Genomic DNA, 14,200 nt, shown 5'->3' on the forward strand with positions numbered 1-14,200 from the left:
TCTCTCTTTTCTAAGTGGTAGGGTTGATTGTCAAACCCCACAACCAAATAAATTGCACTAGTATTTTTTGAGTTTTTTTTTTCCATATATTCCCTTGGATTTTATGCGGACAGTTATTCCACTTGGAAATGTTAAAAACAAGTCACACATTCCTGTGAAAGAACCTTTTTGAGGCTACGTCTCTCTTCGGTAGACATAAGTCTTGTACATAACGTCTAGAATGTTATACTATACTTGTTCTGAAGTCTAGCAAAATACATTTTTTATAATAAGACATCAAAAAATTCTAATTATACATTGTGTACGACATAACTACGATCATGAAACCTCCTCATGGTGATCCGTCTCATCAAAGATTTCCTCCTACACACAAAAAAAAAAAACAGAATTGACATGTATAGCGGCAGAAGTCTAGAAAAACATTAAAATATAAAAGTTCAACATATAATAGCAAATTGTATTAAATTTCACCTGTAAAAGCTCTTCAATAACATCTTCCATAGTTATTATTCCAACAACCTCTTCCTCTTCTGGGAGTTTTGGCAGGGGATTTCCATCTATTGGCAGAATGTCCGCATACATATTTTTTGTCCACTTTTTGCTCCTAGTACTTTTGAATGAAGCATTTCCATTGTTAGGGAAACTCTTCCACTTCTGCAATGATCGTTTTGTCTTAAGACTCTTCTCGAGGGGAGGCTTTTCACCATCAATGTCTACCCTGACATCTTTCACGGGAGCTGGAAAGTAAAGAGGAGGTGGAGTGTCCAAATTAAAGAAGGTTTACATGCGATAAAAGAAAAATAACCCCAGCAGGCAAAACGTACTCTCTGCAGGGGATTTGCTAGCAGGCTGATCCATATCATCTTTGCACTGTCTTACTACCACAGCCATATGGCTATGACCTTTCTGAAACTCATTCAGGATGTCATCCAAATGCATAGAATCTGGGACCCTGCACCATAAGAAAAGAAATCATGAAGATGTTTATGAGGGATACTGGAAGCCCAAGAACAATCATCACACAGTAATTGCAACCTAAAATGAATGCAGCATCATTGACACAAACAAGGATTTCCATTCTTAGAAAACGTAAGATGACATAAAACACAAGACTAAAATATTTTCATCTTGAATAGACATGACACTATCACGGACAGCATTTAAGTTGCCCTGTCTACAATGAAGTTGAATATCTTGTTCACTTTCATGAGCCTATCTTTTATCATATCAATGCATTTTCAAATAATTTTAGAACTATCCATCTTCCTAAAAAACAAACTTACTTCAAATTAAAGTAAATCGTTTTTTTATTTCAGTTAAGATACCGGTAGAACCAACTCTCACTGAATGGAGTAATGTCATTCAATTTGGAAGCACTGAAGTTAGGGATGTGGTGAAATATATCATGGAAAAGCTTTTCAACTGTGCTATATGACAATGAATTTCAGCTCTAGGCTGAACAGAACATAAAAAGGTTACATGCCAAAAGAACCTGAATTACTGAAAAGAAGACGGCAAAAAGAACTTGAATTTAAATTAAAGATATGCTGCTAACTGATCACAAAAAGTTAAATATATGCTGGGCAGCAATAAAAAAAACCAAAGAAAGCAGCAACCATAAACCAAAGAAAGCACAAGACTAATTTGCTTTTGCAGCCTCTCCAACACTTAAGATATAACATATACCTTGGGATTCTTCGGATGGTAACATTCTTCACAGGAGTTCCATCTTCAGGATGGACAGTCAACAAGTTCTTAACCTACAATGCCATAAAACAAGTAGGCATTAATCATGAATATGGAACATAGACTTGTTTATAAATGTAGGCAGATGGTGGATGAGTACGATTAACTACACACATGAAACGACGAGGCAAAAGCAAGCTTAACTCTGAGAACACACTTAAATCTGAGACAGACCAGTGTTTAAGAACTTGATTTAGCCAGAGTTTATCATGATGAGTTACGAGAAGACATTGCATATCTCAACACTCGAGGCAGAATCTCAAGCATTTCATGATTGGAGGTGAGCTTATTCAACTGAATTCTTTGAGGAAATTGGAAGTTTTTAAACTATGTGGGGAAGTTATTAGTATAAAATCTGGTAATGTATCACCCCACATTTTTGTCTTGGGTAAAAATGAATTAAGAAATGATGATTGGGGAAAAGATATCACAAGCCCTTAAAATTCCAAAAGCAGCCACCTAAGAGGACACTTTCCATATACTTTTAAGTAGTAGTGATATTTCTCTCACAAAGTTCCAACAGTGTATGGGTTTCATAGAAACCTACCGAGTCGCTACAAAGTCAAAATCACCATTCAAGTGGAACAAGAAATTGGAAGTAACTGGAGGATTTGTTAGATAACAGCTCTTTGGTTCATGAAACATAGAAACAAAGTCCTTCAAAGTTGGCAACAAGCGGGAAGTGAAATCAAACTTCGTGGAGAGGAATTGTTTTATTTTTGTGTCTAAATTAGGGAAGAAAATGCTTCCAATTACGTCGAGGGAAACTGCATGAATAAATCAATAATTACCAGAATTAACCCTATTATGTTTGTAGGTTGGTCATAGTAGACTGGTATCCTGCTATGCCCTTTCTCCAAAATCAAGTTCATCAGATTCCTGTATATATAGGGGAATATAGAGTATCAAGCAGCTGAAAAGGCAGTGATACATAAATCTATTATGACATCAAAAGATATAGAAACCTGTCCAGCTTCGCATTAATATCAATGGCAAAGATTTCAGTTATCGGGGTCATCGCATCACTAGCTGTCTTGTCATGCAGCTCAAGAGCACCAGCAATTATCGTTGTCTCATCATGTGTAAGCTCTCCGCCTTTACCAGCCTATTTACAAGGAAGTCATGGTATTAGAAGTATAAAACAACCAACACATGATAAGTAGAAATCCTAATTCAAGTGGTTTAGCAGTACAGATTCTCTAGATCGAAAACAAGTAGAATTCTTATCCAAGTGGATTAGAGGAAGCAATAAGTCAACTAGATGATACAGGAAATAAAAACAGCTAGATCTATGTGGCAATGTATTAGAAGCACAAACACATAACTGAATCAACAACATAGCTGCTTCAATTAATTACCTCATTCCCATGCAAATTTACTAGAGTTTTCAACTCAGCTCGTCGGAAAAGAGCTCTATTTCCATGTCCCAGCAGAAAGTCCAACAGCTGGAAATCACAGCAACTAAATGAGCTACTAATATAAAACAACTACCATCTCATAGCCAACATTTGATAATCGAACTTGGAATACAGTTGGCACTCAATTCAGAACGACAACTTTCAGCTAGATGGGAAGTTAACATAAATCATTGCATAAAAGAGCCTACCTTGCTTATTGGATATGCAATAGGAAAACAGATGCAAACAAGAACACGAACAATTGGGGCTGTAGCTGCACCGATTGCAAGTCCATATCTTGAGCAAAGAGATTGTGGTATGATCTGCTCAACCACACAATAGAAAACATCACATGTAAATTCTCTAGAAATTGACAAAAAAGCAGCACATGTAAAAAAAAATTGAGAAAGAAAAGCAGCACATGTAAATGATCATGTGGTTTCACCAAACAGCTTAATTCTTTCGCTTTTAAGGAAAACTAATACATCTGAACTCTTGCTAAATTGTGTTTTTAGAACAATACATCTTTATTGAATTCCTTCTTCATTAAACAAGGAGGTACAGAACAATGAATAAGGAGCATTTTTCACCAGGACTTTGTTTTCATGACACCCAGAATGTTAAGTAAGCCTAATGGCATCTTAAAGGCAACAATCCATGGATGGTAATGAGGTGCAGAAAGTAACCCCAAACCCAGAAGCTTGTTTGCCCGTTTCAACAATGCTGCATAAGTTTCTTACTATATATTTCCTTCAAAAAGTTGAATAGAATTAATTGCACTTATTTGAGTGGTAGAATGTGATAACAACTTCATCCCAAAGTATTAAATAATCATAAAGCAAGAAAACTAATAATCCTTAATAAGTAAAGGGCATGGACTGTCCTAAGGAATCACATCACGTAATTAAAGTATATTCATTCTCAAGTGTGTAAATTTGGTGTAGATAAATCCATAAAGGGCAGGGAGGCACACACACAATACAGGACCCTACTTCCCTTCCCATCAGGGTAGGTGCACGGGATTCGGGAATACCGGGCGACCTTCCCACCCAGTGTGATACCTAAATCCATGTCCTGATTTAGTCGGTTTTCAAGCATACTGAACAAAATAAAATCCTCACCTCGCCAAACAGAAGTACAAGTGAATTTGTTGCCCAAGTGTATAAATTTGAGGTAGATAATTCCATAAAGGGCAGTGAGGCACACACACCATGTGGGACCCTATTTCCCTTCCCATCTGGGTGGGTGCACGGGAATACCCAACCACCCATCCCACCCAAGTATCATCCCTAAATCCATGTCCTGATTTAGACAGTTTTCAAGAATATACTCAACAAAATAAAATCCTCACCTCACCAAACAGAAGTATCAACGTGACAGAAATCAGTATAGCACCCCAAGCAGTAACTAGGCCGTCCAGAAATATGGGAAGTGCCTGAAAGGTTATCACACAATTTAAGAGCTAAGTAAATATCCCAAAATAATGCAAGAATTGCTTGTTGAAACATACAATCATAATCTTGCATATATACCTCCATAGCAGCAGCATTGCAAATAAGCAGAGTGCAAAGCAATAGATGCTGCTTTTTAACAACAGGCAAGATCTTCTCTGTTAAGACAAAAGCAAAAAGTCTTAATTGTGAAACCATAATTCCCTAAATGATAACTGTGATGAAATGCCATCAGATTATTTCAAAACCTTAAGGCAATATTTAGTATCATCTACTTCTACAACCTATTGACAGCAGATAAAACCACTTATTGCATGCCTATCTCTCTCGCTCTCAATTCATCATTTTCAAAAACCCTCTTTTCGAGATCGTCTAACTAAAAGCACCCACAAATTATGTGTGGACAAGCAGTATCACAACAAATTTAAGTTCAGCATTCAAGGTTATTCCAACTAGTATTGAAATTATTTATGAGATCGAACTCCTAATTTGAGTTAAAAGACAAATTATTTAGTATTGGAATGAAATAAGCCCAAATTCAGTAAAGCTAGTTCAGATGATTTATATAATTGGCCCCAACTATTTTTGGATTGCAGCACAGGTGATCTTTGATTGATTCAAAGGTTGCTCAAGAAAGAAAGAAAATCATTTCTTAGCAGATAATTGGTCAGTCCCTAGTCCGTACAAAGTCTAAGCATTTTTATTGCTCAAAGATCTTGCGTTTATCATCTGGAAAAATCCAAGAACATTCATTAAAATAGACAGTATTTGCTCTCGCACAAAATACACAATAGGAATCAAACTATCAAATCCACTTCATCATATACCATAAAAGCAGCCAAAAGTCAGCAACAGAGCAAAACTAACTTAACAACAGACGCACCGCCACAATGTTAACAGCAAAATAAGGCCGGAAAAAAGAAACAATACCAGCATTTTTACGATCAATTGGAGTTCCAGACTTGGCAAGGACTTCCAGATCAACTAGACTGAGCGACATGAGCCCTAGCGTAAGGCCAGACATCAACCCAGCGAAAAGTACCAGAAAGACAATTATCACAATATGTATGAAGAACCCTGTCTCGCAACATGTATACTCCACCGCCATTCACCTTCTCCTCCAAAAAAAAAAAACTCCACCAACTGTGTAACCCTAGAAACCCTCAAAAACCTCAAAACTTAAACGTTAGAGAAACACAAGCCAGTACTCAATCTCCTCCATTCTCTAAACTACCCAAATTTATATGTCCTCCAAAATAACTTCACACAAAAAATAAGTTCCTACAAAAAACAGCAGAAGAAAACAGTGCAACAGCTTTCAGAGGTCACAATTTCCTCGTTTTTTTATATAAGAATTCGAAACGGTAATTTAGAGAAACGGAAAGTATATATTATATACTCTATTTTATTTTTTTATGAATAAAAAAAATGCTTGACAAGTGAGATTCGCCGGCGGCGGAATATACGGCAACTACGGTGGAGACTATGGATAGGTATTCGCCGGAGAGAGAGGATGCGGTAGGAAGGTGAAGTAGTAGCGAAGGAGACGTGTTAGCGTGGGAGAGAAGATGATAGTGATGCAGCTGAACTATTGATATTCATATAAATTTATTGAAATTAAAAAAAAAAACTTTTTCTTACACATATTTTGCTCTTTTTTTATTTTAGTTTGTCGGTTTATGACTTCATCTTAGACATTTTTTTTTCTAACTTTACACCTCTGTTTTCCTTTTCTTCATAATATCGCAAAGTTGTTAGGAGTACCAGAATAGTTTAAAAAAAAAGGGAGAAGGATCAAATATGCTCATAAACTATTCAAAAAGGTCTAGATATATTTTGTTTAAAGTTTGGCTTATTCGTGTCTTTGTTGTTCAACTTTTCGTTTAGATATAACCTTATGGGCATTAAATGTCAAATGAAATTGCCACGTCATTTTTACATTACCACGTGATATTTATATTAAAGGGAACAAGGGTTAAATATACCCCTAAACTATTTGAAAAGGTCTAGATATACCCCCTTTTAAATAAACTACCCGACCCGTTTTCAAAATTTTTTTTTATGTAAATCTCAAAAATGAGTAATTGACTAATAAAAATAGGAAAAATATGAAGAAAAAAAATATAAAATTAACACCAAAAATTCACAAATAAATATAGTAACCTTAAATTCAACAATTTCAATAATTTTTTAAAATTTATATTTTTTTCGATAAATCCCTAAAATGAGTAATTGATTAATAAAAAATATGAAAAATATAACCTAAAAATTCAGCACAAAGTCATTTTCATATTTTTCCTATTTTTTATTAGTCAATTACTCATTTTCGGGATTTACCGAAAAAAAAAAAAAAAAAAAAATTGTTGAAAACGGGTCGGGTAGTTTATTTAAAGGGGGGGTATATTTAGACCTTTTCGATTAGTTTAGGGGTATATTTGACCCTTTTCCCTTTAATATAAATGTCACATGGTAATGTAAAAATGACTGGCAATTCCATTGGGCATTTAACGCCCATAAGGGCATATCTAGACGAAAAGTTGAACGGTGAGGACATGAGTGAGCCAAACTTTAAACGGGGGTATATCTAGATCTTTTCGAATAGTTTAGGGGCATATTTGACCCTTTTCCCAAAAAAAAAAATGCACTAGCAATTTTTTTTCCATTTAGGAAACGGTTACTATAAAAAATATTTACATATTCAAGACTCAAATTTTAAACTCTAGTTAAGGTAGAAATAATCTTGTCTGCTGCACCATATTTATTGATAATGATGCTTGTATTTTGTTTGGTATAGTATTCAATAATTTTAACGTAAAATATATTTATAATTAAAAAAATTCCACCTAAATCAAGAAGGTAAGATGTTAAAAAGTGTGAGTTACCTATAGTCTTAATAATTTATCTAAAATTAGTAACTTTTCTATCTTTAGAATGTAAAATTTATTAAAAAGTTAATCAAACAATTGGGAAAATACCTACTTTTCCTAGTCACCATTTATAGATACTCCTATGGAAGTATGAATTGTGACCGTGAACAACTTCTGTTTTTGTTTCATTGTTTGGTTAATTAGGAAATATTTTACTTCTCTATGTTTCAATTCATCTAGTATAATTTAAATTTCAAATTAATCCTATTTAATTTAATCATGAATTCAAACATAAAAAAGTTTAAAACAAAATTTACATATCTTAGAAATTTTTTAACAAGAATTATAAGTCACAATAACTATGTTAAAAAAAATAATTTTAGTCTCACTTCTCAAAAGGTGTCACGTAAATTAACAATTTTTTTAAATATGTTTGCTCATAATGTTATCAAGTAGTCTACATCAATTAATTAATTACAGAGTACCAATCTTATACACTCAAAATACTCATGTTCACTATCCACAGATTTACGTGTATCCTATATTTATTTTATTTTTTTAAAATTATGGTGGGGTATGTAATATGATTAATTAACATAATCCCTGCTAATCTACCATTCCACACGAGTTCGGATTTACTATTTGTAGGATGCACTTTCTCTTCATTTAATTAGTGGTACCATAGTATTATATTACTTAATTATTTTAGCCAAATCTTAGCACCTCAAATTTTTTATGTTTCGTACTGATCTCGTGGTAGTGATCCTCTGACATATATGACAGCTGCGACACAACTAGGTAAAGTACATATTATTGTATTATTGAACTAACATAATTAAATATTAATACTGATTCACTCATATTAATTAGTTAATTAACTAACTATTTAGGTATGATTAAGAATGTAATATACGCACTTAATAATGGTCATTGTCTTTGTGCTTAAAAGCGGGATCTCCTATGGTGGGACTAGACAAAAAATGTTGGCTTCACGTAATGTCGGTTACGATTTGGTTTATAAAGTGTGTATATATATACTAGATATTCAAAGGCCCATTTACTGGCTCAATATTATAATATTAAATGAAAAAATTATAGAAATCTCACCTTTTAGTTTCCTTATTATCATTATCCCCTATAAGTTTTACAAATCTCCAAAATCCCTCATTTTCGCGCATCAAATTAATGTATCTCACGCATCAGATTAATGTATCAACGCTTATATTATTGTATCTCGCACATCAGATTAGTGTATCATGTATAATATGTAATGTATCTTACTTAACGATTAATGTATCTTGCCCATCAGATTAATGTATCGCGTTTATATTATTGTATCCGTTTGAGGGATTTTTGTAATTATAAATTTTTAAGGGATAAATTGTAATTTTGCCTTAAAAGTATGTGATTTCTGTAATTTGCCCATCATAAATTATAGTATAACTTACAAAAAAAAAATACATTTGGGGGTTTATTACATCCTATTCCAAAAGTTTCTTCAATTACAAAAATTCTTGAGTTTTATTGCTCTCGGATACATTTCTTGCTTGTCCGATATATTGCAAATTATATATTATTTAATGGAAGGGATCTATTCGAGAGGGGAAAGGGATGGATGCAAGGGGGATAGAGATATGTCCAAGAGGATAGAGATGTATTTGAGAGGGAATAGAGATTATCTTAAGTTGTATATTATTGTAATTTTATTATATTATATATGTTTATTTTTTTTTTAAAATGTTAATCATGAATATTTTAAAACACGATATAGAATGAATTGCACTTTACAATATTATTTTTTTTCTATTTCAACTAAATTAATTGAAACTTATAAGTTTTTTAAGTTTCCATAACTAAAATTTGAAAATATATCTCTCATACTCATTTTAATATTATATATAACACACATATTGAATCAAATAATAATAATAACATTGGTATTTTTTCATAACCTTTTTCATAACTCTTTGTATTATCAAGATTTTATTATGTAGAAGAGTTATTTATATTATCAAACTTTTGTTATGTATAAGAGTGAAGAAGTAGGACGGTCCTTATCACCTTTTTGATAAAAATCAAACGGACCCTATTAATTTTTCAGAAATGCTTTTTTAGACTCAATTAATGTGGAACAATTTTCTTTTTATACGTTGCAAATAGAATGTCACATTTTCATAATAGAAAATAATCTAACTTTAAAATACTCCTTTTACTGTTAACAAAATTATTTATAGTTATACAAATGGTCAAGGAATATTTAGACCACAATTTTTTTAAAATTATTTCTTTCATAAACTTTGTGTCAAGTCAAATGGTGTCATATAAATTTGAAATGGAGGAAATAACAAAAGATGAGGAGAAAGAAGACTATGCTTTACTTCATATCTTATATAGTACAAAATCGAGAAATAGTGCAAAATAGTCCATTATCTTTGGGTTAGGACTCAAAGTCCTTCTTGAGTTTTCATATGGAGCGGTATTAATACTACATATTTGCAATATTATTGCACTTTTGATCCTTCCCCAGTTTTTTGTCTATTTTTTAACATTGATTTTATCCACAATTTATGTATGAAATGTTCAATCGTCTTTTTATATATTTAGAATAATAACTTTTGTGAGAGAAGGTGAGAAGTGGATCACCTTGTTTTGTTTAGTAGAAAATGTATTGCAACTAAAATCAAGAGGTTCATCACATAATTTTCACGTGCAATAGTACAAACTTTTCTTTTCTTGAAACGGTATATGTTAAGGTGTTCTTAGCTAAGCTACAATAATATTTCTACTTAATAGAATAAGGTGCTCTTGTTCTCATCTTCTCTCACATGGAGATATTTAAAATATATATATAAAAGATTATTGAATATTACATACATAAAATTGTGGACAAAATCAATATTAAAAATAGGTAAAAGTTTTGGAGAAACAAAAAATGCAGTAATATTATAAACATGGGAGACTACTACTGCTTTATATGAAAAATCAAGGATGACATAGAGTCCTAACCCCAAAATAAGGGACTATTTTGGGCCTTTTCTTAGACTTGATGCTCCGATCGAAAACAAATCAATGGGGCCATGCCGGTACGACTGAATATGCGTTAGAAAGGTCAATCCCTTCCCTACGATACCAAAAAACCGGGCCAAACTTCTAAACCAAAATCAATAAAACATTTAGCAACAAAGAGAATTTCAAAGGAATTTTCATCCATGTTGAAACAATGTACTATCCATAATGAAACAATGTATGAAGAGAATAAAAAAGCATTACAAAATTTACGTGATAGAAATTATAGTAGCTTAGTAAAGTTGTTTATAAAACATTTTAATTAAATAACATCAACTGATGATAAAATAATAACATTTGAAACTTATTTACATAAATTCTAGGAAAAATGGTCTGACAAATACTTCAACTTTGGTCGAAATTGCGGGTACGATACCAAACTTTATGGAGGACCTTTTACCCCCCTGCACTATTTAATAGTGTATTTTAAAGGTATATATGTGCCCATGTGGACACATTACTATTTATAATGATGAAATATTTATGATGTTCACGTGGACACATATACACCTTTAAAATACACTATTAAATAATGTAAGGGGTAAAAGGTCATTTCCAAAGTTCGGTATTATAACAACAAGTTCGGTCAAAATTCGAATATATTTCAGACCTTTTTTCCTAAATTCTACATATTTAAAAAAAAAATCAATTAAAAAAAAAATGGAATAATATTCTATACCTAATATAGTATATATAAATAAAAGTAAATTACGTAATGTATTTTAAGGAGGTAAGAACTATTTTGATTTATAGACATATGTCATATGTTAATTGTCATAATGAAACAACATGAAAATTATAAGATATAATTTACTTATAGTTGAAAATTACTTATGAAAAAATGGAGTACAAACTATATATTTAAATAAGTTATGTCATATACATATTAGTGTAAAGAAATTTCACATTATAAATTTATTTACTCATTGTAATATGTAATTTATTTTATTATGAAAATTTACAAATTTGATGTTTTATGAAAAATTGGTATGAATATTTTTATGTGACTTCATAGTATGAAGTTCTTTACTTTATGATATAGAAGAATATTACTTAAAATAAATTATACTCTCTCCGTCTCATTTTATGTGGCACTTTTCGGATTTCGAGATTCAAACAAGTCTAACTTTGACCATAAATTTTTAGGATAAAGGCCTGAAAAATACCTCAACTTTGGTCGAATTTGCTATTGCGATACTAAACTTTCATGAGGACTTATTACCTCACTAGACTATTTAATACTGCATTTTAAACATATATATTTGCTTACGTGGACATAAAAAATATTGCAAAATTATAAATAGTAATGTGCTCACGTGGGCATATATATACCTTTAAAATACATTATTAAATAGTTCAGGGGTAAAAAATACACTATTAAATAGTTCAAGGGGGTAATAGGTCCTCATGAAAGTTTAGTATCGCAACAACAAATTCGACCAAAGTTGAGGTATTTTTCAGACCCTTATCCCTAAATTTTTCATAAATCTTTTAAACATTTTGAATTACCAATTGTTGTGACTTATAATACTTTTTACGTTGTTTACAAATATATAAATTTCATTTAAAAAAAAATTAAAGATTTCATGCGCAAATTTCCTGTCAAACTTAAACTGTCTGACTCTCGAAAAATGAAAAGTGTTACGTAAATTGAGACAGAGGGAGTAATATCTTAATATAAAATGTGATTGAAAATATGGGTCCATATTAAATGTCACATCATTAGAATACACGACATTTAGAAAAATATATTTAATTGTACTATCATTATAAATCTATTACCACTTTTTTGATGCCATAACATAGAAACAAACATTCTAGAATTTCTATGAAATGACAAATTTGCCCTTAATCGTCCTCAACTTGGCTCTTCTATATAGTAGAAAAGAAGTATACACATACTTGTCAAGATGTAATATGGAACATGGAACATGGTCCATTTAATAATTCAAAACAGACAAGTAGCCTATGGTAATCCGAAAAATAATACTCCCTCCGTCTCAATTTTATATGTCATCTTTTTACTTTGTACTTGCATTAAGAAATGATGTAATTTTACCCTTCTATCTTTATTTAATGTCTACTTAAGTCAACTTTATAATAAATGATGGATACATTTTCAAGATTAATTAACTAGCCTATGCTAATCTGAAAAATAATACTCCCTCCGTCTCAATTTCATATGTCATCTTTTTACTTTGTACTTGCATTAAGAAATGATGTAATTTTACCCTTCTATCTTTATTTAATGTCTACTTAAGTCAACTTTATAATAAATGATGGATACATTTTCAAGATTAATTAACTACTCTATCAAGGGTATAATAGGCAAAATATGATAATTTATGCATAAATTTTATAAAATGACAAGTATTGTGGTCTAGCTATTTATAGAAAAGTATGACATAAAAAATGGGACAGAGGGAGTAGTAATTAAAATGACATGTTTGGTTACTTGCCAAATTTAAATTTAATAGGAGTAATTAATTAACGGACAAATGATTACACATCTCAATGAGTTAATAAAAGTTAAACAATAACATATTTAATGAAGGTAAAAATTGAAAGATTATTTTTGAAAGATAGTAAAAATTAATACAAGCTAGTTAAGAAGGTGTTTGGATTGACTTAAAAGTTTGTCAAATCTACATTTAAGTCAGTTTTTGATTTTTAGAAGTGTTGATAAATATGTTAAGTCAGTTTTTGATTTTTAGAAGTGTTGATAAATATAAAAATAACTGAAAATAAATCAAAAACTACTTAAAATAAGTTAGGAAGCGTTTGACTAGGCTAATTTTAAGTTTAAAATGACTTAAAATAAGTTAAAAATCAAATGTAGGTCTCCCCTACATTTTTATTTTGGAAAAAAGGACAAATATACCCCCGAACTATCATAAATGGTAGGCAGATACCATCCGTTATATTTTTGGGACATTGGTGCCCCTGCCGTCCAAAAACTAGAGCATATAGACCCTTCATACTAACGGACATACATGTGTCATAATCTTATCAACCGGCCCGACATTTATTAAATATCAAATTGACGGATAAGATTGCGCCACGTGTCCCTATTTAGTCTTCCGTTAGAAGTGAAGGACATATATGCTCTAGTTTTTTGACGGCAAGGGACCAATGTCCCAAAAGTATGACGGAGGGTATCTGCATACCATTTACGATAGTTCGGGGTATATTTGCCCTTTTTTCCTTTTGTTTTTTGACTTAAAAGTCATTTAAGTTTGAATTTTTATTTTATTTTTGACTTAAAAGCTACCCCATCCGTTCACATATACTTGACATACCTATTAAAAAAATAATTAATGATATAGATATTTTACCAAACTATCTCCTAAATAATGTCTTAGAAAATGATTTGAAAAATAAGTATTTAATGTTGAAGATAAAATATGAAAACAAATAATTATTTTTTAGAAATAAGTGACAAGTAAAAATGACTAATACATTTTTTAAGTCAATCTAAACGCTCTCTAAATCAATCAATAGGTCATTGCATCACAAATGAAGTTAGGTGGAATTTATGTTTTTTGCATTTATTGTTCTCAATCTACTTCTCCGTATAATCTTAGATTATGCGTCGGCAATGACATTATAATTAGTGCTTTAAGCCGGTGTCAGAGAATAAATATCCGGAAGAATATATGGTAAAGAATAAAGA

At 31.4% G+C, this 14,200-nt stretch overlaps 1 protein-coding gene across 1 annotated transcript; it reads right to left on the reverse strand.

Annotated features, from left to right (window-relative positions):
• Window positions 1-193: 193 nt before the first annotated feature.
• LOC125815647 (DUF21 domain-containing protein At4g33700-like) lies at window positions 194-6,155 on the reverse strand. The gene is made up of 11 exons (XM_049495177.1): window positions 5,525-6,155; window positions 4,676-4,752; window positions 4,495-4,578; window positions 3,353-3,466; window positions 3,105-3,191; window positions 2,712-2,851; window positions 2,538-2,625; window positions 1,687-1,760; window positions 825-952; window positions 472-737; window positions 194-363 (listed from the first exon to the last, which is right to left on the reverse strand). The coding sequence occupies exons 1-11, from the start codon at window positions 5,700-5,702 to the stop codon at window positions 319-321; spliced, it is 1,281 nt and encodes a 426-aa protein (XP_049351134.1). The 5' UTR covers window positions 5,703-6,155; the 3' UTR covers window positions 194-318.
• Between the last annotated feature and the right edge of the window lie 8,045 nt (window positions 6,156-14,200).

This window comes from Solanum verrucosum, unplaced genomic scaffold, assembly GCF_900185275.1.
Source record: "Solanum verrucosum unplaced genomic scaffold, falcon-dt-bn FXZP01000261.1, whole genome shotgun sequence".
Classification (NCBI taxonomy): Eukaryota; Viridiplantae; Streptophyta; class Magnoliopsida; order Solanales; family Solanaceae; genus Solanum; species Solanum verrucosum.

Bases quoted from the DNA above. Each gene is read 5' to 3' on its own strand.
- LOC125815647 (XM_049495177.1), bottom strand. From the start codon at position 5,702: ATGGCGGTGGAGTATACATGTTGCGAGACAGGGTTCTTCATACATATT. The intron at 2,852-3,104 runs GTAATTAATTGA...CCTTGTAAATAG, and splicing joins TAAATTTGCATGGGAATGAG to GCTGGTAAAGGCGGAGAGCT. The intron at 2,626-2,711 runs GTTTCTATATCT...CTATATATACAG, and splicing joins ATTAATGCGAAGCTGGACAG to GAATCTGATGAACTTGATTT.